The 27,788-nt window shown below is 43.0% G+C and overlaps 1 protein-coding gene across 2 annotated transcripts; it reads right to left on the bottom strand.

Moving 5' to 3' along the window:
• Nucleotides 1–214: 214 nt before the first annotated feature.
• On the bottom strand, nt 215–27,692 carry DGKE (diacylglycerol kinase epsilon). Of its 2 annotated transcripts, XM_019415680.2 has the most exons (12): nt 27,526–27,692; nt 26,594–27,070; nt 16,793–16,952; nt 14,897–15,016; nt 12,726–12,869; nt 12,294–12,451; nt 11,911–11,962; nt 10,564–10,677; nt 9,486–9,557; nt 7,085–7,212; nt 6,280–6,391; nt 215–5,657 (listed from the first exon to the last, which is right to left on the bottom strand). In XM_019415680.2, the coding sequence occupies exons 2-12, from the start codon at nt 27,046–27,048 to the stop codon at nt 5,478–5,480; spliced, it is 1,695 nt and encodes a 564-aa protein (XP_019271225.1). In that variant the 5' UTR covers nt 27,049–27,070; nt 27,526–27,692; the 3' UTR covers nt 215–5,477. The 2 variants fall into 2 exon arrangements, with proteins under 2 accessions (XP_019271225.1, XP_019271226.1); XM_019415681.2 differs by lacking the exons at nt 14,897–15,016; nt 27,526–27,692 and having other exon boundaries at nt 26,594–27,510.
• Nucleotides 27,693–27,788: the final 96 nt, after the last annotated feature.

Raw genomic sequence — 27,788 nt, 5'->3', positions numbered from 1 at the left:
GAACGGATATGCATTCGTTTGTACACTCTGTGCCCCAGGCTGCAGAAGCCACGCAGTGGGGCTCTTTTTCTATTCTCCTTTCTGTCACAAGTACCAGACCCCGGGCTTGCCACACTCTCCGTCCTGCTGTAGATCAAGGACCACTCTGTGAAACGAACTCAAAGCTGCTCATTTCATCTCGTTGTGTCAAAGAACAACACGGGATCATACTCTCTGGAGTGCTGCACTTTAACTTTTATTAAAAAACAAGCAAAGGTTTTCCACGTATCAGTGCTTTAATTATTTCTCAGTAGGCATCGACCACAACACGGAGCAAACCCAACAAAAGCAATTCAGTGACACAGGGTGCTTAAGTGGTGTTCGTGGCGTGTGGCCCGGTGGGGGATGGGGGTGGGGGGGGAGAAGTGCGAGGCCAGCTGGCTGAGGAGGCGGAGCCACCCCAAGTGTCCACACCATGGGCCAGGGAGCCAGTTCAGTCAGCTCACCTGCGAGCGATCAGGGCGAGGATCCAGGCTGCTCGAAACTCGTATAGAATAGAATTACAAATCAGAGCGCCCATTCATCCGTCGGGCTCCTTCAAGCAGCTCAAATTCGAGAGGAAAACTACCGGCAGGGCCCAGAACGAGAGTGGAGAGTGAGGGCAGCAAACGCTCCGATGAGCCACCGTCCTCCGACTATACCCCGCCTGCCCTTCCTGCAGGTATGTTCTCACACACGGTGAGGTCCGCACATAGGACAGATGCCCTGTCGCCTGGTCAGTGTGAGAGGAACAAGGATAGCGGCCTAACTTCCCAGCTCTCCTTTTCAACGTTCCACACTGGTCACCAGAAAGCACCACAAGGTGGACATTTCGTATGGTTTATCTTGCTCAGTGCGTTCTGCTTGGACACTTTCCTTTACTGGAGGGAGTCCGAGCCCCTGCAGACACCGAGGAAATACACCTGCATTTACAGCTTCTAGGTCGCTGACTTTCTTCAGACCTCTCTGCAGATGGCTAAGTGCAATCATTTATGTTTCGTGAGCTTCTGTTTGAGAGGGGGACCCTTTTGGATTCTTTCTCCAGATCCTTGGAACACACCTCCTTCATTCCTGCAAGCCTCAGGCACAGACTAGTTGTGGCCGTGGGGGGGAAATGTGTATGTGTATTTACTAACTAAAATGAACTAAATACTCAGACCATTTCTATACTAACATTAGAAATGTGAGGAACAGAGGTTAAGCCAGTGCTTTACTATTAAAAACAAAAACAAAAACAAAAACAAAAACAGAAAATGCCTTTAAAACTTGTGAAATAGCCAGATGGTCATATTCCAAGCAGCAAGACCTTCAAAATATTTTTTGTCAAAAAACACGAGGTTTCTGAATATGTAAAAATCAGCAGAAAATTAACCAGGTGACAGAGTCATTCACTGAGTAGTGGCTTCCAAACCCTTTTAAAAAGTATGGAATCCTTTTTTTTTTCAAAAAGAGGCAGAATTTTATTTACTGAAATCTTACCTTAAGCAGCATCCAGTGGGGGGGCTGCACCGAATGAAGGGAGAAAGCGGGAGCCCCTTGGGGGTCCATCCCACTGGCCCCTGAGCACCACCTGTTCTCTAAGACTCCCTAGATCATAGTTTCAAAACCTGTTTCCACGTAAGAATCGGAGGCTACCAATTTTTATGTAATAGTGTCCAGATAAATATATTAATTTGGATAGGATAGGACATGAACAAATCGTTCACAGCATTCCTTTAGGAGAGTGATTTGTGGGGGAAGAACGCAGTTAGTGGAGTGAAGGAAAAACAATTTTAAGAACATCCGATTCAATTTTCCTGCATGATACCCATCCAGCAAAAGCCCTGGGTGAACACATGAGGTACAGACCAGTAGCTTTAAAAATGTCAGCGTGCATCAGAAGCACTCGAGGTGCTTGTGAATAAAAGCACCAAGGGTCAGCAGGGAAGAGCCTCGTGGGATTACGAAATGTCTATGTCCCATCAGAGACACTGATTCATGACGTCAGGGGCCGGCCTTCGGCATCAGAGCTCCCCAGGTGATTCGGACGGACGCTGCAGACAACTGGTAGATCACACTTTGATAAAAAGGAGAGAGGCCTTACAGGGAAGATGTGGGAAAGCCAGGGCATACTTTAAAAGCAAACGCAAAACCACTTCTTCTGTCTTACTGCTGGGAACATGCCTTCATTCGGCGTGGGACAGAGTAACAACACTCTTTTCTTTTTAAGTTCCTATATTTTTTTTTATAAATCGACCTACATTCCATTGTCCCAAATTAGGTAGAATTAAAAACAGTTCTGAGTATAAAGTGCTGGTTCTTGCTTCAATGTTATCACCTCAAGGAAAAACCACACAAAACTATCACCTATTCTACTGACCTATTTGGCCAAATAAGTACAAATGATGTATTCGGATCCACATGAATCTGTAAATTAACATAACCTTTACAGTTTCCTAGTTAGTGCAAATTTAAAATTCCATAATATACAGTAAATACAATTTTACATTACAAATGCAAACTATTTTTCTTTTGACATGCTGGTAGTGTTCATTTTTACAACGCAAAAAGGACTTGACCATTTCTGAGCCACAGAATATTTTACAACTCGAAGTAGGCAAACATATTTCAAAAAGCAAATACGACACATTCTGACACACCCTAAAAAAATAAAAATAAATTAATTTTGACTATAAAATTTTTATAAACAGTAGCTACATTAGGGGTTCCCAGCTAATTGCTGCAGAAAACCTAAAACCCATTTAAGGTCGTGTAACCTCACTATCAGACAACTTGTGTTTTAAAACACAAGTCGGTTTGATTTCTACGCAACATAAAAAGCACTGAGAAATTATCACCATCTACTTATGGGGTCCATAAGAGCTGCCAGGTGTTCAGTGTTTAAGCCACGAAGTTGAAGGGGTTAGGAATGTAGGAGGACAGTAAAGGGGGAGAGGAATCTGAAAACAGACTTGGAGCTAGGCTTCACTTTATGTATTTCTTCCTGAGAACACAGAATTTGTTTTCGTGTTTAGTCAAGACAATTTAAAATGGAACAGGAAAATATTATGGCAAATGATTTTTTGTAAAGTACAGAATCACTGGTCATGTCAACAACCGCTACTCTTAAATATACTTAGAATATACTTGCAACATGAGTCTTGTAAACTATCCTTTTGAAAACAAGACCCGTGCCTGTACATTTATTTGAAATGCTGGACAAATGTGCCTAAAAAGTAAACGGACTTTGCTAAAATAAGATGTGTGATGACATGGTATTCAAAAATAAGTTTCCTAAATGAATCTGAATGACTGAGACTAAGGTAACGGAAAAGCTTCATGAAGGGTCAGCAGGGAAAAGCCTCACGGGATTATGAAAATTGAAAAAAAACAATTTGTTTAAATAAACAAGGGTGTTGTATATAAACCTGTTCTAGATCCGATGTAACATTATGGTTATTACAAAAGCTTTCTAGCTATTTTGAAGATTTGAATTCTGACATCCCAAACGATTTACTTTGATTCTACAATTAGCACTGTGGAATTATAGTAAGATAAATTGTAGCCTAGATTTATAAAATGTGATACCTGTAACAGTGTCGACCATGAGTTAAGGAATAAAATTCGTTATACTCAAAACATGATCGGTCCATGAAAGAAAACCTACAAAACTCTGCCACCAATAGCGACAGGTTCCCTACCACGAAAGGTGGATGAAAAGGTGAAAACAGATCCGCTCGCAAAATCTGTCAATACTAGAATTTACCATCTCCTGTTGAGATGTGGAAGAGGTTAACTGAAGCAGAATCAGAGTATTTTATATAATGCACTGACTACTGTATCACTACTAAGTTTTTCCTTTAAAACATGGCTTTGGCCTGAAGGTGAATGAAATTTAAGTTTCATGGCAATTCACGGATGGCAGATTCATAATAGATCCTTATAGGAAGCTAATGGTGTTTTGGGGGATACAGTCTCGTCTTTCAGAGATTAACGTCATGAAAGACCACCAAGCCCGCAAATGGGCCATTTGTTAGGAAAACACCAGGCTGGTGGCCCAAGGGTGTGCCTCACTGGCCTGAGGGATCAGGCGGGTTCACACCAGGAGAGTGCCATCTACTGGGGAACCAGGAGACCAGCCCTTCAATCAGCTTCTGGCAATTGAGAGTCAAATAAAACAATGAAACAAAACTTTCAGTTACGTAAAGGTAGTTTGCCAGTGCTTTCATTCTCCCTCTTTTTAAAAAATATTGAGTAATGTTTCCAAAGAATGAGACTATCCTGATGATATTCCAGGAAAATTAAGTTATGGGTTTTACTTCTTTAGTCAATAGGCTACATTTCTGATTGTGACTAGCTGAATTTATGTGACGAATTTAACTTATTAAATAAAGCCATCTATCGTAAACACTAAACACAAGTATACCACAATGAAGAAAATAAATAAATAAAAAAAATCTCTCTCTCATTTCAAAATAAATACGATATAAACATTTTAGCACAGGATTCTGTCTGTTTCCCCAAGGGGAATTTCTGTACTTTGGATATAAAAGACTACTGTACTTCAAATACTACAAGACCACTGAACTTTTAGAAGTTACTAATCATTATCGAACTTCTTTTGAGCAACTAATAGGACGAATACATTTTCTGTAGTACTTTTTTTCAATTGTTGATACTGTCTCTTACTCAGGAGAAACTGGGTAACAGTCTAGCTTGGAAACTTTCAATCCGCAGTGCTCTGAATGTTAACTGTTACCTATTCAACTGTGTGGCTGTCTTCTGGCTCCACAGGGTCATAAATGAGATGCTGAATTTCAGCTCAACGTGGTCATTAACAGGGTTAACCAAGCAACATCTGGGGGTCTCAATCTGCTCCTAAAAGTTATATAAAAAATTTAAGTAATGTCCTCCTTTAACACTTCTCCTTTTTAGGTTTCCTGGAAACAGATCCGTATGCATCCACACAGTGCTAGGCTGAGAAGTCTTCGGGGGCCAGCCGCGGCGGAAGGCCCTCACTAACCCTGGGGGTAGGACGCCAGTCATCTCCGTTCAAAAAAGCAAGTTAACTTTCCAAATGTTAGGATGGTGTCACAACATTAAGAATTAAGATGGCAATGATTCTGCCACTTACATCTTGTCCATCAGATATGTGTTCAAGAATAAGGAAGGAGAGTGTGGACCTCAGAGCGAGTCCTGCTCTCACACATCAAGCCATGACAAACATCTCACCTGCAAGTCATTAGCCCTCTGGGACTTTGTAAAGTTAGTACTACACGACGGGACCATTTTGCTGAAAAAAGAACAGGCATCTGTAAACAACTGGCAATTTGGCTGTTTTTGGAATTGCTATTTACACGGATGTATACCCATTCTACTACTGGTGAAATTAAGACCAAACAGCTGATAGAGAATTTTACTCCTGGACAAATACGTATCTGCTTGTTTGGGAGAATTCTAAACTTTCATTCCTCATCCATCTACTCGGTTTCCTTTATGTCCTCTTGATCTGAAGTACTGGAGATATCATCGTCCGTCTGTTCTCCAGAGAAATACAACATCAGTGCGTGTGTCTTGTGAGTTATGGTGACAGTGCAGGGGCCCTGGGCCCACGGCTCCCCATCTACCTGCATTGGCATCATCGAGCACTTCAAAATCAACTGGTATTAGGGAACAGATAATTAGAAACAAGTAAGTCCCCAGAAGCTCAGAAAGGTCTTCCTTAGTAATATCATCCACAGTCCCTTAACTTTTCTAGGGACAATTATGAGCATTTCCTTCTTAGAAAATTAATCTGAATATATCTTTATCATCAGTCGTTTAAGGGATTCTTTTCCACTGAACACTTTGTTTCTTCCCCATCATATCGAAGCTTTTGGTGGAGGCTGAGTGACAGTGTGGGTGTAAACCACTGTTTATTTATTTACTTCTTAAAAAAAAAATCTTAATTTATTTATTTAGAGAGAGAGAGAGTGCATAGTGCACGAGCAGGGAAGGAACAGAGAGAGAGAGAGAGAGAGAGAGAGAGAGAGAGAGAGAGAGAGAATCTGAATGAAGCAGGCTCCCTGCATTGCCAGTGCAGAGCTTGAGGTGGGGCTCAATCCCATGAACCCTGAGCTCATGGCCTGAGCCAAAATCAACAGTCGGATGCTTAACTGACTGAGCCCCCCGGGTGCCACTGTGCACCACTGTTTCTGGAAAGCTAGAGTGTGTATTTCTTTCGCTATGGATCAGTGGCTTAGAAATGGGACTCAATGAAATACAGAGCAATATATCACTTACCCGCACCGTATGTGCTTGTCCTATTCGAAAAGGGTTTGCCAGTTTCACCTGAATCTGAGCACAGTGGAAAGACCCATACACTCCAACGACCTCTAGCAAACCGTCATCATGCCTACAGTTGGAAAAAGGACACATGGATTGTGTGATGCAATGAAGTAAGATCAGTCACGTTAAGACAAATACTTTTTCACAGCGGTGGACAATCAACTTATTATTTAATAAGGTATTCATATTAATGACATATACAAAAATAGAAATTTGAAAAAATATTAGTCTATAAACAACAGAGTGCCTAAAAAAATTTTTTTTTTAAGTTTATTTCAAGAGAGAGAGAAAGCACAAGTCAGGGAGGGGCAGAGAGAGAGAGGGAGAGAGAAAGAACCCCAAGCAGGCTCTGCACTGTCAGTGTGGGGCCCAACGCAGGTCTTGAACCCACGAACCACAAGATCATGACCTGAGCTGAAGTCGGACGCTTAATCAACTGAGCCACTCAGGCACCCCAGATTGCTTTTTTTTTTTTAAAGCTTATTTTGAGAAAGAGAGAGAGAGAGAGAGAGAGAGAGAGAGAGAGACAGAGCGCATGCGCATGCATGTAAGCAGGGGAGGGGCAGAGAGCAAGGGAGAGAGAATCCCAAGCTGACAGTGCAGAGCTGGGCGTGGGGCTCGATCTCATGAACCATGACACCATAACCTGAGTTGAGATCAAGAGCTGGACGTCTAAGTGACTGAGCCACCCAGGTGCCCCAAAAACAGACTGCTTTAAAGAAAACAGTGTCATAAAAAACCCAATCATAAATGTACATACCTGGCTAGAGGGTAAGTCTCATCTCCCATCCCTTCCCACAGTCTGCAGCCACCGCCCCAGTAGCCGATGTTCAGAACTATAATACCTTCCAAATTGGGCAGTTCTACTCGCTCACCATCCAGTTCTAGCTTTAAAGAAACACAAGTAGTGAATTACTACAGGGCATACTATTTCTGCACACTTCCACCAAGGGTTCACCTCCATCTGCATACATACAGGATGTGAGAGACACACGTGTAGAGAAGACTATTTCCTACCCGCGCCCCTCCCCCCCACCCCAGGAATCAGCCTTTCCCATCCGTTCAGTGGTTATTACATTAATTATAACAACTTCATTTTTTTAAACTAAGGTAAAATGACACCGTTTCTGTTAATCTCATCTTTTTCAGGCCTTACCCAATTTGCTATTTCAGTGGCACCCGACACCCTTTCCTGAACTACTCCCTCCCTTCACTTCTGGGAGTCAGACCCTCCTCCTCTGGGTGTTCCTCCTCGGTCACTGCTGAGTTCCACCTCCCGCCTCTAGCTCTGTTCTAGGCTCCTCTCTCTTCTCGGGCCGCAGACTCCGGAGGAAAAAGCCAGCGCGATGTCGTTAACTGCCATCTCAGCGCTGACAGCTCTACCTTGCTGGTCCAGGACAGCAAACCGGGCCAGATCTGTGGATCCTACTGCCCATAAAACGGTTCCAACCAGTGGTGGCACCTGCAACTGCTGGGCGCAAGACTGGGTTAACGCAAAGCATCTTCCCTGCGGCCCCTATCTACCTCCCAGGAAAGAGCACCCCCGTGGGCCTCGGGTGCCTGGGCCAGAAACCTGGGGTCATCTTTGATTTCCTCGCCTTTACCCTCCACTTCCAAGCACCTCCCCTCTCGGTCACTCCGTCACTCCGGACAGTCCCAAGTCCAGCACACCCTCACCTCTGCCCTGCGGGTGCCTACCTGGCCCGTCTCTCCTCATCTTCATTGCTCTCAGAGCAGGAAATTGAGCACTTGGGGAATGCAAATGTGTCATCCTGACTGCAGCCCTTCTGCGCCTGACTGGAGCTCAGGATGAAATCCAAGTTCTTTCACGGGCCAGTACGGCCCCTCTGAGATTTGGCCTCTGCTCCTGCTCTGTCCCTCCTGTGAGCTATCCTCCAGCTGGAGCTCCCTCGAATACACCATGTCCCCTCTCACCTCTGGGCCTCTGCACATATGCTTCTTAGTGGAGAACAATTTCCATCTCCTTTTTCACTCAGCTATCTCTTATTTAATGTTCAGATTCCAGCTCATCACTTCGTTCAGAAAGACATGTTACAGTCACTTTCCCTAGACAGTCTCTCCAGCCCCTGGGTTATGTACTACCCTTATTTATTCTTGTAAGATTTCCTGATCATGTCACCTGTCACACTATCCTGCAGTGTGCTTTAAATGTTTTCTTTCCCTCTACACTGTAAACTCAGTGAGAGCAAGGGATTTATCACTGGATCCCCAGTACCGAGGACAGTGCCTGGCATCGTGTAGGTGGCTTCACAAATAATTTTTGTATAAATAAAATATCAGACAAAACAATAAAGCGTTAGCATGTTTGCCCATTCCGCCAAGGTTATCAAAGCCCAGGATGAAGCAAATGTAATAAAGGGCAAGGAACTTTTTTTACGGCAAATCTTCCCATTCCTCCTGCACTGTGGCCTCAAAGCGTGTGAGCTCAGCGTTAGCCTAATTGCCCGGCATACGTATCATCAGGCCCCTCACGCTCCCTGCTCACTTTTCTCTCTTCCTAAGCTCTTGCCCTTTTATTCTTTTTACTAGTTTTTACGTTTCTCTGTATTAATGTGTTTGTTGGTGCTGTTAACCATTACAGATTCTTTCTGGAAGCAAGCAAGGAATATACACAAGATTTTGCCGTATCATGACATCAGGGATACTGTAGCGACAAGCACTCAATAATATTCTGTTTTTCCTGCTCCTACATCTCGACTTTGCTTTGTATAGAAGAGAGACACATCACAATTGTCATATAAACTTTGCATTTAAACTTCCTCTGAGAGTCCATGATGAGTCGGGTACTACGTGAAGATGGCTTCACATTTGTCATCAAGTGTGAATGGAAAGCTGCTCAGTATCAGTTCAACAGACCGGAGGGAGATAAACCTGGGTTCAAATCCTGGTTATGTGTGCCTTTGGGCAAATTACTTAATTTCAAACAGTTTTCTCTTCTGCATAATGGCAACAGAGTAGTGCCTGACTTGTAGGATTGTGGTGACAACGCAGTGGGATAATGTGTATGAAGCACTTAGTAAAGCGCCTGGCCCACAATAAATATTCCATGTATGTTAGCAAAATATGTTAACAGAAAATTCAGCATTTTTCTTAGAAAAAAATTTATAATCCAGAGACCACCTAAAACTTTAAAAGCTTACCTCAACTTTTTTATTCAAATCTTTACATTCTTGTACCAAACAGTCTTTGGTTCCATAGAACAAGTAAACAGCCTAGAAGAAATGGACAGAAAATGGGATATTAAAGCAACCTAATGAGCTCGTAAGCAAGATAAGACACTGAACCAACGATCCCTGACGTGATCATCGAGCCTTGCTTGCTTACAGTGGACTAGGTTCTCCTGGGGAAAAAGGACGTGTTACTTCTGAGCTGAAGTAGCCCATTTTTCAGTAGCATGTGCCTAAATGGTGCTTTCTCCCAGTTTATCCAAAAAGCTACATTTTACAAAGAAATACTGTATCAAAATTAGAAAACTCCACCTTTTCCTAGTACTTGAGATCACTTAATGAAAGGAATAGAGACACATCTAAAGGACACTTATAATCACTTCCGAAAATAGAAAGGTTGATGGAAGCTCTGAGACGTTAATTACTAATCGTACAAACGGCAACACTTGTGGCCTTAGTAATTATATTAGTAAGAGGTAACTATTTGTAAACGTGAACTACTTGTAAAACTGAAACCAGGAGCAAAACCGCTTCGCATTAAATTTTTACATCCTGTTGCTCAATCACCAAAAGCCATTAAAAAAAAAAAAACAATGCCAAAGTGAAACTTGCACCAAAGGAATCACTTGTACTAGGAGTCAGAGTGGTGAGCGTAGGTAAAAGCCGTGGCAAACGAACTGCTCCCTCTCTTCCTTCGTCTGCATTTCGGAGCTTTCTGAAGCCAAAGGAATCTATGTTTTTCCCGTTCATGACTTCACCAAAAGTTTATCCTGCCTGCCTAAAATTCTTTCCAATGTTTGTTGCCATTTAAGTAAGATAGGCTATCGTGAATTTCACTTAGTTGCTGCTGGAGCAGAATGTGCTGTGGAACATTCTCCAAATTGTAAGAAGTTTGTCACAGCCACAAAACACTTCAATAACAAAACAGAGCAGGTGAACGTTTCCGTAAGTAAGTTCTATCTGAATCTACTTGGAAGAGGGCTAGATATAATTGAACTATTTTTACTGTACCTTCAGTGATAAGCAGGAAATGTTATTTTATCCAACACACCTTATTAAGAATTCTGCTAGAAAACAGAGATGGTGCCTTCTCGCGATGAGCGTGAAAATTGAGAGCCATGAGAGCATCAGGTCCAACAGAAAAATAGTTGTTCATTGTGAATTCCTGCGAAAAGGGGGAAGAATAAACAACTGCAATATGCTTCAATCTAAGCCTGTTACATATGTGTAATCTGTTAAATCTCAGTCTGTATGTTCTTTATCAAAATTTAATGCTTTCTGCATTTACATTTCACTTAGAGCTGATGCTACCTATCCAGTGAAGTTTCCAGAAATAAAGCTTCGGTTCAAAGGCCGATGACAATCCACATAAATTTCACTTTGCTTTTCTGAGTAATGTGCTGCACCTCAGACCTTATCATCTAGAATGGCTCTACTTTGCACCCAGGTTTCTCCTGTATGCCCATTACACCTGCTTTTCACTTTCACTGCAACCCCCAGGGTCTCAGTTTCTATCCGTGTCAAGCCAGGGTGTTGGTCCTTGCTTAATTTATTTCCCAGCCCAGCATGAGTGCCTCAGTCTCCATCCCCAGCTCTGTCTTGTTCCTGAGCACTAACTAAGCCTGCATTTCCAACCCCCTTCCAATGTGCCACAGCCTTAAGGCTGGTATGCCCCCAATCTAACTCCTTTTCCTCTTACTCAAACCTGAAACTCTTTCTCTTTGTATCCTGGTTACGGTCATTCCCACACATCCAGCCTCAACAACTAGAAATCTGGCATAACGTGTATTTTCTCTCTTGCTCTACTACCGAGCTGCCAAGGGTCGATCACTTCCACCTCTACAATGTTTTTGCTGTCTTCCTGCTAAAAGTCCCCATATTTTGCCCTCGTGCAACTTTCAAGGCTATTTTCACTCCACCCCCAGAGTTATCTTTTAGAAAACACAGAGCTGATCTCCGCAGTATTTGCTAACCATGATTTGCGTCCCCAGGATCGATTTCCTCTGCCTGGAAAGTCTTTTGTTCCTTTCTCTGTCCATCTAAATTGCGTTTACCTTTTAAGGACCACCTCACCCATCTCTTCCCCCGAAACCTCTCCAGCCCGATCTGCCAGGGAGGCGCTACCCGCACTCACAATGTGTTTCCCCCACAGCCCTCTTTACAGGCCAACTGGGGGCTGAGCACGTGGGTTTCTCTTCTGCTCCATAACCGGCCCCCAGAGGGAATAAGCACCGCGTCTCTGTATCCCACCACTGCGCCACACGTGTACAAAGCAAAACTGCTTTCCAGAAATGGGCACTAACTTGCACTCGTGATGAATTTGAAAAATCCACTATAAAATATGACGGACTAGTTAAGAGTGCTGAAATCACGTGCAACTGAGGCCCAGAAAACATACCTTGGGTTTTCTTAAGTTGTAGTATCCTTTATTTGTTACTTGAACTTTCCATCTAAAATACAGAGGTTAAAAAAAAAGGCAATTATTATCAAATTAACTGCCACTTAACTTTGCAGTCCTGTAGATGAAGTACTTTTATTAAAATAGCATTTGAAAAAATAAGCACACCTAAGTGACTACACAAATTTTGAGATGAGTGCTCTACCTAATGTGACTTCAGTCCTCATATAACAGAATAAAACCCCAGCATCGTGGATGAGTACAATTAACACAGTCTTTTACATTTAAGTTACATTTTGTAACTACTTCAAGTCTTCGTTTTTTAGACCAAACAATATTACCGAAGCTCCAGAAATCTACCTTTTGGAGGAAGTAAAACTCACCTATCTAGTTTAATCCCATCTGCTTCCATTACATTTCTTAAGACCTGAGCGACGGGGATCTCTCCCGCGTACCCTGTGCCCCAGCCCAAGGTATTGGACAGATCGTTGCCTGTTCCCAGAGGCAGGACTGCGACTTGCGGAATGTACTTTTCTTGTCCCTAGAAAACGGAAGACGTGTGTTGGGAGTTTTCTCTTCAGATGATTTGTGGGGTAATGTTATTTGGTAAAACTTATAGACCAAAGCAAGAGAGACACAAATATAACAGCTGTATGTTGTTTTGCTGAAGGTTATAGGAACTGCTTAATCATAATGTTCAAAATTGGCAATGTCTTCTAATATTTATCTGTGTAATAAAAAATGTAACCATAATATTGTATCCGTTATCTCGGAACTGCTTCTGCGAAGGGCACGCAGGTCTTAAAGGTTGATACCTTAATCTTCATTTCATCGACTGCGTCCAGGACCCAGCCCACCGTGCCGTCCCCTCCACAAACAAGCACGCGGGCCGAGTGACAGGGAAGGAGAGTGCAAAGCTGCAGGGCTTTGACAGGGGGGGTTTTAGTTACATCAAAAACCTAGAAATGAAAGAAAAAGAACACTTATTTGTATCCAACACTATCCTCCGTCTGTGAGGATGACGTCCCCCCAGGTAAGTATGGATGCGGTTAGAGAACAACGCGGGCTACGAAGTGCCTAGCGATGCGCCAGACTGCTGATACTGCGGCTCGTCTGGACGCTGGCCCTACTCACAAGTAAGCCTCGTTCTACTGACGAGGAAGTTGAGGCGCAGGGAGGTTAAATAACTTGCCTGTGAGTCCCCCAATACTTAAGTGTTGACATACACCTTCAGTCCTATAGTCTATCCATTACACGACACTGCCTCCTTCCTGTTCACGTGAAACCAGAATGTGCTAAGTTCACCCTTAGCACATTACTTCATATTTTATGGTGGATTTTTCTTTTTTAAAAAATGTTTATTTTACTTTTTGAGACAGAGAGAGACACAGCATGAGCAGGGAAGGGGCAGAGAGAGAGGGAGACACAGAATGTGAAGCAGGCTCCAGGCTCTGAGCGGTCAGCACAGAGCCCGACGTGGGGCTCGAACTCACGAACTATGAGATCGTGACCTGAGTCGAAGTCGGATGCTTAACCGACTGAGCCACCCAGGCGCCCCTATAGTGGATTTTTCAAATCCATCACTAGTGCAAGTTTGTGCACATTTCTGGAAAGTAATTTTGCAACATACATACAATGATGTAAAGATGCAAGGACCCTTGATACCTCTAATTCTGTAAATGATCTAGGAAAACATTTCAAAAAATGAAAACGCCTGTTTATAAAGGTATTCAGTGTGGCATTATTTATGGTTGTATAATTATGAGACAAACTCAATCTCCAACAGCAGGAGCCTGGATAAACAGGATATATCCATTCAATTAATTATCTTCATCATTTCAGGTGTAATTATGAAGACTACATCACACCAGGGACAAATACTCTTTAAGTACTGAAAACAACACAAATTTTAAATCTAGAGTATCGTTATTGTGATGTTAATATGCAGACGCACAGACAATGCATGCAAAGAACACGGACAAATGAAAACAACCGGTGTATTCATGTGGGGAAACTGCAGGTGATTTTCTTTCCTTTTTTATTACTTTTATAATTTCCTTAAGTATCTGTTGTTGAAAGGGAAAAATACAAACGGGAAGGAAAAAAATTATTGCGTTTCTAATTGTCGCAGGAGTTGTTTATAAATGTTTTTTAAAGTAGAAGCAGCCAGCACGTAAACTCAATGCTGCCATCCTTTTATTCTTCTTGTTTAAACTGAGGCACAATTTATATATATGGAAATGCGCTTTTAAAGTGCACAATTAAATGGCTTTTAGTCAGTTTACGGAGCTGTGCAACCATCACAATCCAGTCTAGAGCGTTTTCACTGCTCCGAGAGGGTCCCTCAGTGTCTGGGTGCACTCACTCCCATTCTGCAGCCCTGGCCTCAGGCAACCACTCACTCCTCTGTTTCTGTACACCTGCCTGTTGTGGACAGGTCACATAAAAGGGACATACCCCGAGGGTCCTTGCACCTGGCTTCTTTCACTTAGCATGGTTCTGAGGTTCGTTCATGGTTGCACGTATGCGTCGTACCTCGTCCCTTCCTATCACTGCGTGATACTCCCTTGTGTGGGTACACATTTGGTTCTATCAACTTACTGGCGAATGGACAGTTAGGTTGTTTCCACCTTTTGGCTATTATGAATATCGCTGCTATGAACATTTGCATAGAAGTCTCTGCGGGACATATGTTTTCACTTCCCTTGGGCAGACTGCTAGAAATGGGATTGGTAGGTGGTAGGGTAAATTTATATTTAACTTTTTAAGAAATTGCTTCACTTTTCTAAAGTGGCTGCACCATTTTATGTCCCCACCACGAGAGTACCTCTTTCTCTATATATTTGGATGGCTTGATACTTTTATAATTCTTTCCTAAAATCAAGTGATGACTGGTTTGAAGCATTAACCACCATTACAACTTAGGGAAAACGAAAAGCTAAGCATGAGAACATTAATACAGAAGGAAAGTTTTCTCTTTAGTTACCTGGACTGGGTTTAGGAGGATCCTAAATTCTCCCAGCAGCCCTTCTCCCATGTTAGTTCCACTACGAGAGTTGGCCAGGATTATTAATGGGGTCCACTGCTTTCCAAGCTTAGAGGCTAGCTAAAAAAATTAATGCGAGTGAAAAGGTTTAATATCTCAAAGATGGTGAGCAATAAATTTTTCTTTTTTAAAAAAATGTTTATTATTGTCGAGAGAGAGAGACGAGCGTGAGCAGGGAAGGGGCAGAGAGAGAGGGAGATACAGAATCTGAAGCTGACACAGCACAGAGCCGGACGCAGGGCCCAAACTCAGGAACTGTGTGTGAGATCATGATCTGAGCCGAAGTCAGATGCTCAACCAACTGAGCCACCCAGGCGCTCCAGCAATAAATTTTTCATTTCTTGGCAGCAATAGTGCTGTAAGTACGCTGGGAAAAAAACAACTATCACACTACAATGAATACAAAAATCAAAGAATTCTAAGAATGGAAAGGGAACTTATAGATGAATAATTTAACTCGCGCTTCATGTGTTGTTAGAAAGTTTTGACTTAAATTGAGTTAAAAATTTGTGTTTCAATAACTTTCATTCATCATTCTAATTTTGCTTCCTAAGGCAACCAGAAATAATGTTATTTGTTCTTCCATATAACTGTTGTGCTCAAACACCTGAAGCATTGTATCTTTCATCAGTTTTGTCTCCTGGGCAATCCATTTTGCATCCTTTCAACTGTTCACAGCATGGACACAGGTTTTCTCTGCTCTCTTACCTTGACTGTCCTTCTCTGGATATATTCTAATGTATTTTAGTTTGTAAGGCTTTTTTTTTTTTAATTAAAAAAACATTTTAAATGGTATACTCAATTAGATTCAAGAATCCAGATTTATACAAAGCCCAAAGTCAAATGAAATTCGTATTTCTCTAACCTAACCCTTTCTCTCCTCTCCCTTCTCCTTGTGGATGTGAACAACGATGATGTTCTACAGTTTTACTTAGTGATTCTCACCCCTTATGATCTTAGATTGAAATCAGACACATTAAGGCACTGTATGTACGTTTAAAAAATATGTACCATAACATTAAACATAATATTTAAAAATTTTTAAATGCCTTTTTCTTTGGCAGGACTACTGTCAAAGATGACATTTAAGATATAAAACCCTAAAATAAAATAAAATAAAATAAAATAAAATAAAATAAAATAAAATAAAATAAAATAAAATCCTAATTTGGAAAAGACACAAAACTGAATTTCGAGATAAAATAGTTCAACTATTTTGGCATATTCAAGTAGGAAATAAATGCAAATTTTTACAGTTATCCCTTAAGAACCACATAAAGACTGAAAGATACATTTAGATCAGTTTCTACACACATACATGCTGCGAAGTGTTGACAGCTTTAAGGTCCAAATTATTTGTTGGAGCATCTAATGCTCCAAATAACATAAAGTTCCGAATAGAAAAATTCTGTTAGAACAATGTGTGAGCAAAATCCCTGTTTTCTTTTCACTGATAATGATAAAGAATTTCCAATCTGGCTGTTTATCAGAATTGTCTGAGGACCTTAAAGAAAAATACAGATTCCTGGGACCTACCCTCGGCCTCCTAATCAAACCTGGTGATGGAGGTGGAGTCAGGAATCTGCATTTTTAAAAAGCTCCCCAAGTGATGCAGGTGCAGGCAGGGATTTAGAAACCAGTAATATAACATTTCCAATTTCCCTTTAGATGTGAAAGGACTCAAGGGCCGAACTTGGTGGCACAGCTCTAAACACTGGGCAGGGCTCTGCAGCCCACGGTAACGATTCTTCCCTCAAGGCCACCATTAAGTGTCACACAGGGACTCGGGCAGCTTTGTGAAAATCAATTACATAAGGAAAAATGAACTCGGCTTACCACCGCATAATCTGTTTTTTTGTCTTTACGCATCTGATTAATAGACGTCAAGTAACTTGGTGGAATGATGAGATTTTTGAATTCTCCAAAATCACACTTTTCGTTCTTTAAACTATTTTTCATGCACTCATCATGTACCGTTTTCTGACACCAAATGCACCTGAGGGAAGGAAGAAACAAAGACAATAATTAATCTTAAACCATAATTTCACTGATGTGCAAACTGATCCTTTAGTAATCTCACCACTATTGGGCATAAAATCTAGCAAAGAAAAGATTTATAACTATCTGCACAGTGAAAATGAGCAATAAAGTTTGAAAATACTTGGCAGTTTAATAGCGTTTTTTAGAACTTAAAAAAAATATATTACTTTGAAAGAGAGCTCACGTGCGCACATGGGAGCAGGGGAGGGGCACAGAAACAGGGAGGGAGAGAATCCCAAGCAGGCTCCATGCTCAGCGCAGGGCTGGATGCAGGGTTCGATCTCCTGACCCTGGGATCATGACCTGAGTTGCAATCAAGAGTTGGATCCTCAACTGACTCAGCCACTCAGGAGCCTCTATAACTTTATTTTTATTTTTTAGAAAGTGAGAGAGAGTGGGGATGGGGAGAGGGAGGGAGAGAGAGAGAGAACGAGCAGGGGAGGGGTGAGGAAGAGGGAGAGAGAGGATCTTAAGCAGGCTCCACGCTCAGTGAAGCACCTGATGCAGAGCTCGATCTCATGACCCCGGGATCATGACCTGAGCTGAAATCAAGGGTCAGACACTCAGGTGCCCCTAACTGTGATTTTTAAAGTGTGGTCTAGGGACACCCGGGTGGCTCAGTCAGCTGAGCATCTGACTTCGGCTCAGGTCATGATCTCGCCGTTTGTGAGTTCCAGCCCCACATGGGGCTCTCTGCTACGAGTGCAGAGCCAGCTTCAGATCCTCTGTCCCTCTCTCTCTGTGATCGCGCTTTCAAAAATAAATAAAAAACGTTAAAAGAAAAATAAAGTGTGGTCTGGAGCCCCTCAAGATCCTTGCAGGGCGACTCTGAGATTAAAATCATTTTAATATTAATACCAAGATGTTATTTCATCTTCCTCCTCTCAAGTGTGTACAGATCCAGTGCAGCAGCTGACAGGAGGATCTAGGTGGCCTCTAAACCAAAGAAATGTACCAAAAAGGTAGAATAATGTCACTCTTCTCACTAAATTTTCATAAAAATATTTTGTCACTTTAAAAATGAGTATTTAAGCAATTTCCCAGTTTTAATTTATAACATGGTAAATGCCAGTAGACATATCCACATAAACAAGAGTGGGTCTAGAACAATGGTTCTGTATTTTAATTATTTGTGCTTTGGTTGAAATAACGTTTGTGAGGCCTAAAGTCCTTGCTGCTTAATTAAATGCCCCACTGGCCTGGGTCTTTGTGTTCCTCGGGGTCCAGTCTGTCCAGTTTGAAAACCTCGTAATTTATGACCATCTGAAAATATTTCAGTAGATATAGCCAAACAGTGCATTTCTTGTTGGCAGTTAATACAAAACCAATCTCTGTGTTTGTACTTGAAATATAGACAGAAGATATGTACATTCAGATTCGCCTCTCTGGATATGAGCATGAAACAAGCAGAGAATAGTGCTGGTGAAGGTCCCAGGTTTCTATTATTAATCTGCTAAGACTTTAATCCAGTCACAGATAAGGCAGGCAGAGCTGAGTGTACAGACAAAAGCAGGCCGGCAGAAAATAAATGAATTAAAAAAAAGAGAGAGAGAATAAAAGTCTTTTGCCCAAGGTCAACCCTTTTGGATTTCTATTTTAAGGTTGTTTTTTCCGGTGGATGTTCAGATTTCTCAACTGATTACTGCTATTTACTCAGGAGTCTTATTTACCCCTGAAAGAAGTGTTACCTGCATGATCCGTTAGACAGAAAACTGTAAAGTAACTTGCATATGTTTAGTGAATAGTTCCTTTCAGACTAAGCTTGAGACCACACCATTAACTTTACAACAGGGGACTGTAATTGAGAATAATCTGAAAGGGTGCCCCTGAATTATTTCACACTGGTTTCCTCTGGGAAGAAAAGTGGGATGAGAGGGCTGAGAAGAATATCTGCTTTTTATCCTATGTCCTTCTGTATTGCTGTACTGCTTGAGTCTCTAAAAACCAGAATACATTCGTCAACTACCTACATACATTTTTAAAAATACATTTTCAATAAGATAATATCAGCATATGCTTGAGAATTTAGAAAATACAAAGAGACATTAAATAAAAATCATCCAAAGACAATAAATCTTAACTTCTTGCTGTACTTTTCAGGTTTGTTTTTTTTTTTTTTTTTTAACATTTATTTATTTTTGAGAGACAGAGAGAGATAGAGCATAAGCAGGGGAGGAGCAGAGAGAGAGGGAGACAGAGAATTGGAAGCAGACTCCAGGCTCTGAGCTGTCAGCACAGAGCCCGACACGGGGCTTGAACTCATGGACCATGAGATCATGATCTGAGCCGAAGTCGGATGCTCAACCAACTAAGCAACCCGGGCACCCCTGTATTTCTCAGTTTTACTGTGCATAGATGTGTTTCTCGTTATGATATATGTACATCTGGACGGTACTTTTCTTTCCATGTTATCATGAATGTTGTCCTATGCCATTACACATTTAAAAAAATATGGTTTGTAAAGAATGTATAGTACCATACATACGGATATACAATTTAACATTAAAAAAAATAAGACATTTATTATTTTTTATTTTTAAAGTTTTACTTTTTTATTTTGAGAGAGAGAGACAGGGAGAGAGAGAAAGGGTGGGAGCAGGGGAGGGGCAGAGAGACAGGGGGAGAGAGAGAGAATTCCAAGGAGGCTCCGCACTGTCAGTGTGGAGCCCGATGGGGCTCGATCCCATGAACTGGGAGATCATGACCTGAGATGAAATCAAGAGTCAGACGCTTAACTGACTGAGCCAGCCAAGTGCCCCTAAAAATAAGACATTTAGATAGCTTATTTTTCTAAGTATAAACAACATGAAGAACAACCATAAGCATAAATAAGATTATTTCCCTTGAATTCTAAAAGCCAAGTTACTGACTCAAAGGGCATGCATTTTCCTAAGACTGTTTTCTTTTTAATATTTTTTTTGAGTACAGTTGACACATAACACGGACATCAGTTTCACAGTAACCAGTATGTGGTCCTTCTGTCCAGTGTGCTTGTTACCAGTTCATCGAGATGTCTATCATGTCTAACACTTGCTAATCCTGCACGTTAGTATTTTAAATTTTTTCCTTGATAGAAAACACATTTTTTTGTTTTAATTTGAAGGCTTTTGATCACTAGGTGACGCTGAATATTTTTTGTCTTCTTCTGTGAATGGATGGATTCATGTCCTATAGTCACCTTTTACTAGGTTTTAATAATTGCATGCACTTTGGATTTATGTAGGGTATTAACCTCTTTCCTGTCATATTTATTGCAAGCTTCTTTCGGTTTCTTTTCAATTTACTTTTTAATGTACTTAAGTTTATTTTTTGATAGCTCCCTATTTCCCTTTGGGGTTTACTTAAATGCTTTTAAGCTCTGAAGTCCTTCACTATTTGCAAATTCCCACCCATTCAGTTTTCACACCCATGTCTTTAATTTAGTGCTTCTTCTGGGGCTACAGGCTCCACTGAAAATCTCCTGAAAGGGTCAGGGTTTCTTGGAATCTTATCCATCTGTGAACTAAGAGCCCTTGCTTTAACCCATTTGGAGTTTATTGTGGCAGATAGTGTGGTTTGAAGACCTCACTTTCCCCCCCCCAGAGAATACCTGTCCTAGCACCATTCGTAAAACAATCTTTTCTATCCCCACAGACTTGGGACACCTTTATCATTTACTGCATTCTCATACATTTCAGAAAAGATTCTTTTAGCTAAAATGATGGCTATTATCAGCCTTTGTTCTTTAAAGGTAGAGCCAAAATGCATACTAGTTATTCAACATTATACTTTTCCTTACAAATACTATATTCAAAATTGAGAATTGTCTCTATGTGTTTTGTAATTAGTGTTTAACCTGATCTAGATTTCAAACCTGATGGGAAAACAAGACGTTACTAATATAATGTCTTGATATTTTAGTTCCAGCGATCATGTCACTGACTCATTGCTTATGTTTTTGACATTTTAGATCTACACAGAAGTCAAAAGAATAGCAAAGTGAATACCCTTAAATCAACCCTTCACTCTGATTCTTAATATTTTTCCCACATTTGCTTTATCTCTTTGTGTAAACTCACATATAGCTAAATCGTTTGAAAGTATTACAGACATTATGAGATTTTATCTTTCAATATTTCAACAAGGATTTCCAAAAAACAAGGATAGTCTCCTTGCTTTTTAAGATGTTTTGTGAGGGGCGCCTGGGTGGTGCAGTCGGTTGGGCGTCCGACTTCAGCCAGGTCACGATCTCGCGGTCCGTGAGTTCGAGCCCCGCGTCAGGCTCTGGGCTGATGGCTCAGAGCCTGGAGCCTGTTTCCGATTCTGTGTCTCCCTCTCTCTCTGCCCCTCCCCCGTTCATGCTCTGTCTCTCTCTGTCCCAAAAATAAATAAATGTTGAAAAAAAAAAATTTAAAATGTTTTGTGTTAGAATTTTTTTTTTACAGTAAACAGATAAACAGTAAACCACCTACATTCCAGCATTAATATCTTCTTATAGTTGCTTTGTTACATTTCTATCCATCCATCAATCCACCTAATTTTTGGTGTATTTCAAGTAGAATGCAGATATCAGGATACTTCCTAAATAGTTCAGCAAGCAAGCCTATCTTTATCTAGAGTTCATCATTTATTTATGGGATTTTTCTTTTGATGTAAAATTTACAATTAAATATACAAATCTGTACATTTGCTGAGTTTTGACAAATGAACATTTTCCTATAACTGAAACCTTTATCAAGACAGAACATCACCCTATGTGCCATTTTTATGCAGGTGTATGATAGCTTTATTTAAAAAAAAGTTTTAATGTATATTTATTTTGAGGGAGAGGGGGAGAGAGAGAGAGAATGAGTGGGAAAGGGGCAGAGGGAGGAAGAGAGAATCCCTAGCTGGCTCTGCATTGACAGCAGAACCTGATGTGGGGGTCGAACCCTCAAACTGTGAGATGATGACCTGAGCTGAAATCAAGAATCGGACGCTTAACTGACTGAGCCACCCAGGTGCCCCTGACTGCTTTATTTTTTAAAGAAGCAGCTTCACAGGGGAAAAAAGAAACTACAGGCAACACTTCTTAGAATTTTTTGTTAAGTTACCTGTTCACGATAGCTCTCTTCTTTAGTATGCTAGAGGAGGTGGCAGAACTATACATGAGGTTGAGATGTTCATTTATTTATTTATTTTTTAAGTTTTTAAATGTTTATTTTTGAGAGAGAGAGCACGCGAGTGAGCTGGGGAGGGGCAGACAAAGAGAGGGAGACCCAGAATCCGACGCAAGCTCCAGGCTCCGAGCTGTCAGCACAGAGCCTGATGCGGGGCTCAAACCCACGGACCGTGAGATCATGACCTGAGCTGAAGTTGGACGTTCAACCAACGGAGCCGGCCAGGTGCCTCGGGGTGTTCATTTATGATATTCACACCAAAACGGGGGTTGGCCAACTACAAATACGTCTGCCACCTGATGTTGTGAATAAAGTTTTATTGTAGTACAGCTACACCTAGTGACAACACTAGTGTGTTGTCTAGTGAGTCAAGTAGTTATGACAGACCATATGGTCTGCAAAGCCTAAAATACTTAGTTTTGGCTTTTCATAGAAAGGTTGTCCACCTCTACTCTAGAAAATGATCTGGGAGGGGCGCCTGGGTGGCTCAGTTGGTTGAGCGTCTGACTTCGGCTCAGGTCATGATCTCGCAGTCTGTGAGTTCGAGCCCTGCGTCGGGCTCTGGGCTGATGGCTCAGAGCCTGGAGCCTGCCTCCGATTCTGTGTCTCCCTCTCTCTCTGCCCCTCCCCCGTTCATGCTCTGTCTCTCTCTGTCTCAAAAATAAATAAAAACGTTAAAAAAAAAATTAAAAAAAAATGATCTGGGATCTTTCATCATTTCAGATAATTAAAGAAATGAATAAATACATACCGACAGAACACAGAAACATACAGTTTAAGATCAAAGTCAAGACTAAAGTGGCCAATGTAATCACCTGCTAAAAGTCAGAAGCTTTGTTTCATTAATCAGTGTGTGTAAGGGGCATAGGATGTAAGGAAGAAAAGCTTTGGAAGCTTTTCTTACATAGGATGTAATGAAGAAAGCTTTGTTTCATTAATCAGTGTGTGTAAGGGGATAGGATGTAAGGAAGAAAAGGCCTTATAAATAAAAAAGCACCTTAAGGGGGCGCCTGGGTGGCTCAGTCGGTTGGGCGTCCGACTTCAGCTCAGGTCATGATCTCGCGGTCTATGAGTTCGAGCCCCGTGTCGGGCTCTGCGCTGACAGCTCGGAGCCTGGAGCCTGCTTCCGATTCTGTGTCTCCCTCTCTCTCTGCCCCTCCCCCGCTCATGCGCGCGCGCGCGCTCTCTCTCTCTCTCTGTCAAAAATAAATAAACATAAAAAATAAAAAAAAAACACCTTCAGTTTTCTTAACAAGAGATGGATTACTATAAGGAACAAAGGTTCATTTAACAAATATAATGAATACTTGTAACACAATTCCCTATTTTAGTCAGGTGACAGTTAAGAAAAAAAGGAAGGATAGGGAAGGAGTGATACGATACTAGGTGCAGAGACACATTATAGTGGTTGGGGAAATATACACGAAGAGAAAAAAACCTACAGGGAAAGTAGAATCTGGCACAGCGCCTGAAACAAAATACATAGATGCTCACCAGTGTGAAAGCTGAATCAAGACTGAATGAGTATAAATTAAAGGGCCTCTGTCACTTATTCGGCAGAGCTGAACTGGCCCGCAAGCTTCAAAATCAGTTACTACCTGGGTCTTTCTAGTTCCCTTAAGACTCATACTTCTGTAGTGATACAGACATGGTAGAAGCCCTCGCCAGGGCTGGGTAAAATCCAGAGGGACGGTCTGGCTTGTGTTTAAAGTTCGAATAGATAGTTTATTTTCCTGAAATATCTCATTCCTACGGAAGGTCAGCGCATTCAGTAACCCTGCATAATGCTATTGGCTAAAACACAGGAGAACACTGCAGAACATGCACAACTTCAGGGTGCCATGCTCTTTTCTCCTGGGAGTAACAAGCATTTCCTAAATTACACAGAAATAATCCCCACCTGTGGTGAGGGGCTCTAGCAAGCTGAGGACAGACTGTTGAGTATCTGGTAAGAACAAACTCGTGAGAAAAAGATGTATCATCACATTCACTGTGTACAAAGGGGAGGACACAACATTAAGGACAGAGGCTGACGTTGTAAAAGGTACATACAACTTTAGAATTACCTGCAGGGCCTGCCAGAGCAAAGACTGCTCGTCTCCAGCCCAAGTTTCTGATTCAGGGGGTCGGAGGTGGGAGTAGGGTCCCGAAGAAAATAGAAGATGCTTAACTGAATTTCAGCTTCAGATAAACAACGAATGATTTGGGGGGATATAAGCTGGCCGCAATATTGCAAATGTTTTTATCTTGTTTGCTAAATCTGGCAACACTAGAATTTGCATTTCTAACAAGTTTCCAAATGATGCTAATACCGCTGGTTTGGGGAACCTACTTTGAGAACCACTGAGATATCGGATATTACGTCATCATCAAAAAGGAAAACTCTGGGCCTGGGGGTGAGTAGATCAGGCAAGGGTTCCTGGAGGAAAGGACACAAGACAAGTCTCTAAGGATGCCTAAAAGCTAGCCAGGGGAGGAAAGCCTTGAGAAAGAGAAGGGAAATATGAAAAAGCCAGTGTTGCTGGTGCTTAAAGTTTAACGCAGGTGGTGGCAGGTAAAAACTGGAAGGGCAGGCAGGGTCCAGAGAGCACATCAGCCCCTGGGCACCATGTTAAGCACCTGAAGGTTATACTGAAAGACCATCAGGGTAAGTGACCAGGAGCAACTGAAGGGGTAGGGGTTTAATTAAGCAGAGGAGGGACAGGGTCAGATATGCTTTTTTTTTTTTGTGCAAATGCAATTTTTAAAAAAGTGCTTATTTATTTTTGAGAGAGAGAGAGAGCGAGAGAGAGTGGCAGAGAGGTAAGTAGAGGCTCCAGAGCAGGCTCTGCACTGACAGCAGAGAGCCCAATGAGGGGCTCAAACTCACCAACTGTGAGATTGTGACTTGAGTTGAAGTCTGACACTTAACCAACTGAGCCACCCAGGCGCCCCACTTTTTTTTTAATGTTTATTTTGAGAGAGAGAGAGAGAGAGAGAGAGAAAATGAGTGGGGGAGGGGCAGAGAGTGAGGGAGAGAGAGGGAAAGAGAGAATGCCAAGCAGGCTTCCACCCTTAGCGCAGAGCCAGATGTGGGGCCTGATCCCATGACCGTGAGATCATGACCTGAGCTAGACGCTAGACCTGAGCTAGATCAAGAGCTAGACGCTTAACTGAGTCACCTAATCGCCCCCAGATACTCATTTCTAAGAAAAATCATTTGGGTGGAAGATCAGAGCACTATTATTCATTAAGGAGTATCTGAAGTGCAGTTCAGATATTTATGGAGGCCATTTTTATCTAATTCTACACAGACACCAAGAAGGGAAGGAAATAATATGCCAGTCATGTCTTCTTTCCAACTAATCCCAGCTTTTGAAGACTAAAGCTTAACTATAGAGAGAGCTATTAAATTTATTTAAAGACGCTGGTAACCTAGCTCTCATTGATGCCAAAAGTACATCTAAATTTGGAAGACAAATTAAAAAAAAGATTTTGAAGTAAAAGAAAAAAATAAAGACGGAAATAAATAAAAAAGTAACTTTCTATCTAGTGTCAGCTTTCTCTTTTAGGTCTTAAACATGTTTAGGGCCCTTTCTACTTGTCAGAAATAAAACTCAGGACAGTGGAGATGTCCAGACTTAAGGATGAGACAAGGCTAAGTGTTAGTACTCTTAACACTATGCTGGGGGTTAGAAATCCCAGACACCAGTTCCATTTTACCACTGACTAAAATTCGCTCAACTGCAAAATGAGTTAAAGCAGATGATCTGCGGGAGCAGCATCTCCTTTTGTTATGAATCTCTAATACCAGCAAAGAGCATCTTCACCTATTTTCAGAGAATATTTAAGAATGTTCATGTGTTGTCTAATGTGTGTTTATTTACAAGCCATCAAAATATTCTTGGCTTAATCCAAGACTGTCTAAGATGCTACCGGTCCTAAGAAGGCCATGTGGTGAAAGGAGAATCCTTTAAGTTTTGTCTTTCATCACAGCACCAATATCTATATTTGAAAAAGATAATTAAAGCGCTGCCATGGAATGATGCTTGTTTTCACTGTCCATTCATAAAAAGATGCTGAGGAGAATCAGTTTTGTGAGTCTAAGGAAAAGTCAATTTGTCCACACTTCGTTTTTTCTCACTTAAAATGGAAATAATCCATAGTAACAAAAGCGAAAACGTAACATGGTGGCTATGAAGTATGCAGTACTTAGAGGCCTCTGGATCAAAGTTCAGTGCCAAGTTTTATTGCCCAAAAGGGCAGGCTGGCTGAGGAGCGGAGGCTAGATGTATCATCTAGGCAAATGATACTGCAAAGCTGCCCTGCTTGTCCAATACCCGGGATGTTTATTAGCTTGGTTCCTTGAAGTGGGCAGTTGAGGCCATTTGCAGAGATCAAGGTAAGTCTCTAGCGCACTCTGCGAGATCCCGACTCCTACCCCGCATCCTGGGACAACGTGTACCCACAAAGGCCGTACCTGTAATCGCAGAGCTTGGGTTGGCTGCCGCACTGCTGCTTGCAAACCACGCAGCAACTGCACAGGGGCACGTTGCCCCGGATCCAGTGGTGGGGCATGGCGTCCAGGGCCCTGCCGTCACTCTTAAGCATGATCTCCTTGCACGGGAAGCGCTTGTCGGCCTTCTTGAGGCAGCCCTCGTCCACGCGCAGCCCGCAGCAGTCGCAGAAGGCGCCCAGCAGAATGTGCTGCGTGCACACGCAGCAGTAGGTGGGCTGGCTGAACAGGTCCGTGTCGCGCCACCCGTGCTTGCTCTTGCGGAAGATGTCCCGGCGGTGCAGCTGGCGGCGGGACCGCTGGAGGCTGCACCAGAAGGTGATGAACACGGGCAGCAGCACCGAGCACAGCGTCCACAGGATCAGGTGCCCGTCGGCAAACAGGCCCTCGTAGGGCGCCGGCCGCTTCTCCCCTTCCATCTTGTCTAAGACCGATTTCTAACTGGGAGACAAACAGGCGGGGTCCGCCCGGGGCTCGCGGTCCCCGCTAGCCCGCCCTCCGCCTTTCAGGGGACACCGAGGGCGCCTTCTGCCCGGGTGGTCCCACGGTCTCCAAGGGGGAGCACGCGCCGCTTCTTCCCCGCCGCTACCCGGGAGCCTCCCGCCGAGCCGCGCCGAGGGGGCGGCGCCCAGCGCTGTCACGCTCCTCCCCGCGCCGGGCACGGGGTCGCCCACAGGAAAAACGGATAGGCTGCCCTCCGCGGGGACGCGGCCGCGGAGCTGGGTGCCCGGGTCTCTGGGCGCGGTGGCGCACGTGGGTCGCGCGGCGCCGCCAGCGTTCGTGACCGTTAGTTCGCGGCCCGCACTCCCCTCCCGGGCGCAGCCGCTCCTCCCGAGAGCGGCCTCCCGCCGGCCCCTCCCGAGGCCTCGCGACCGGCCCCGCCCCTCAGGCCCTACCTCGCGTGGGCGGAGGCGCGGCTCCGGGACCAGGCCTGGGGCCGCCCGCGCGCGCGCGCGCGAGCAAACCTCCGGGGCCTACCTGCCCGCCGACGCCGATGCCAGCGAAGGGCAGAGTGAGCCCTGCGCACGCCGAGCCGGGCGGCGCGGCCGCGGGCGGGGGCGGGGCCTGCGGCGCGAGCCCCGGGGCGCAGTGGAGGTGAGGGGTGGAACGCGAAGGCAGACTGGCCTGGGGGAGAGGGTGGAGCCGGGTGGGAGGGGCG

Source organism: Panthera pardus, unplaced genomic scaffold (genome assembly GCF_024362965.1).
Source record: "Panthera pardus isolate Hobbes unplaced genomic scaffold, ASM2436296v1 HiC_scaffold_3, whole genome shotgun sequence".
Taxonomy (NCBI): domain Eukaryota; kingdom Metazoa; phylum Chordata; class Mammalia; order Carnivora; family Felidae; genus Panthera; species Panthera pardus.
This window is presented reverse-complemented; position numbering and strand designations above follow the sequence as displayed.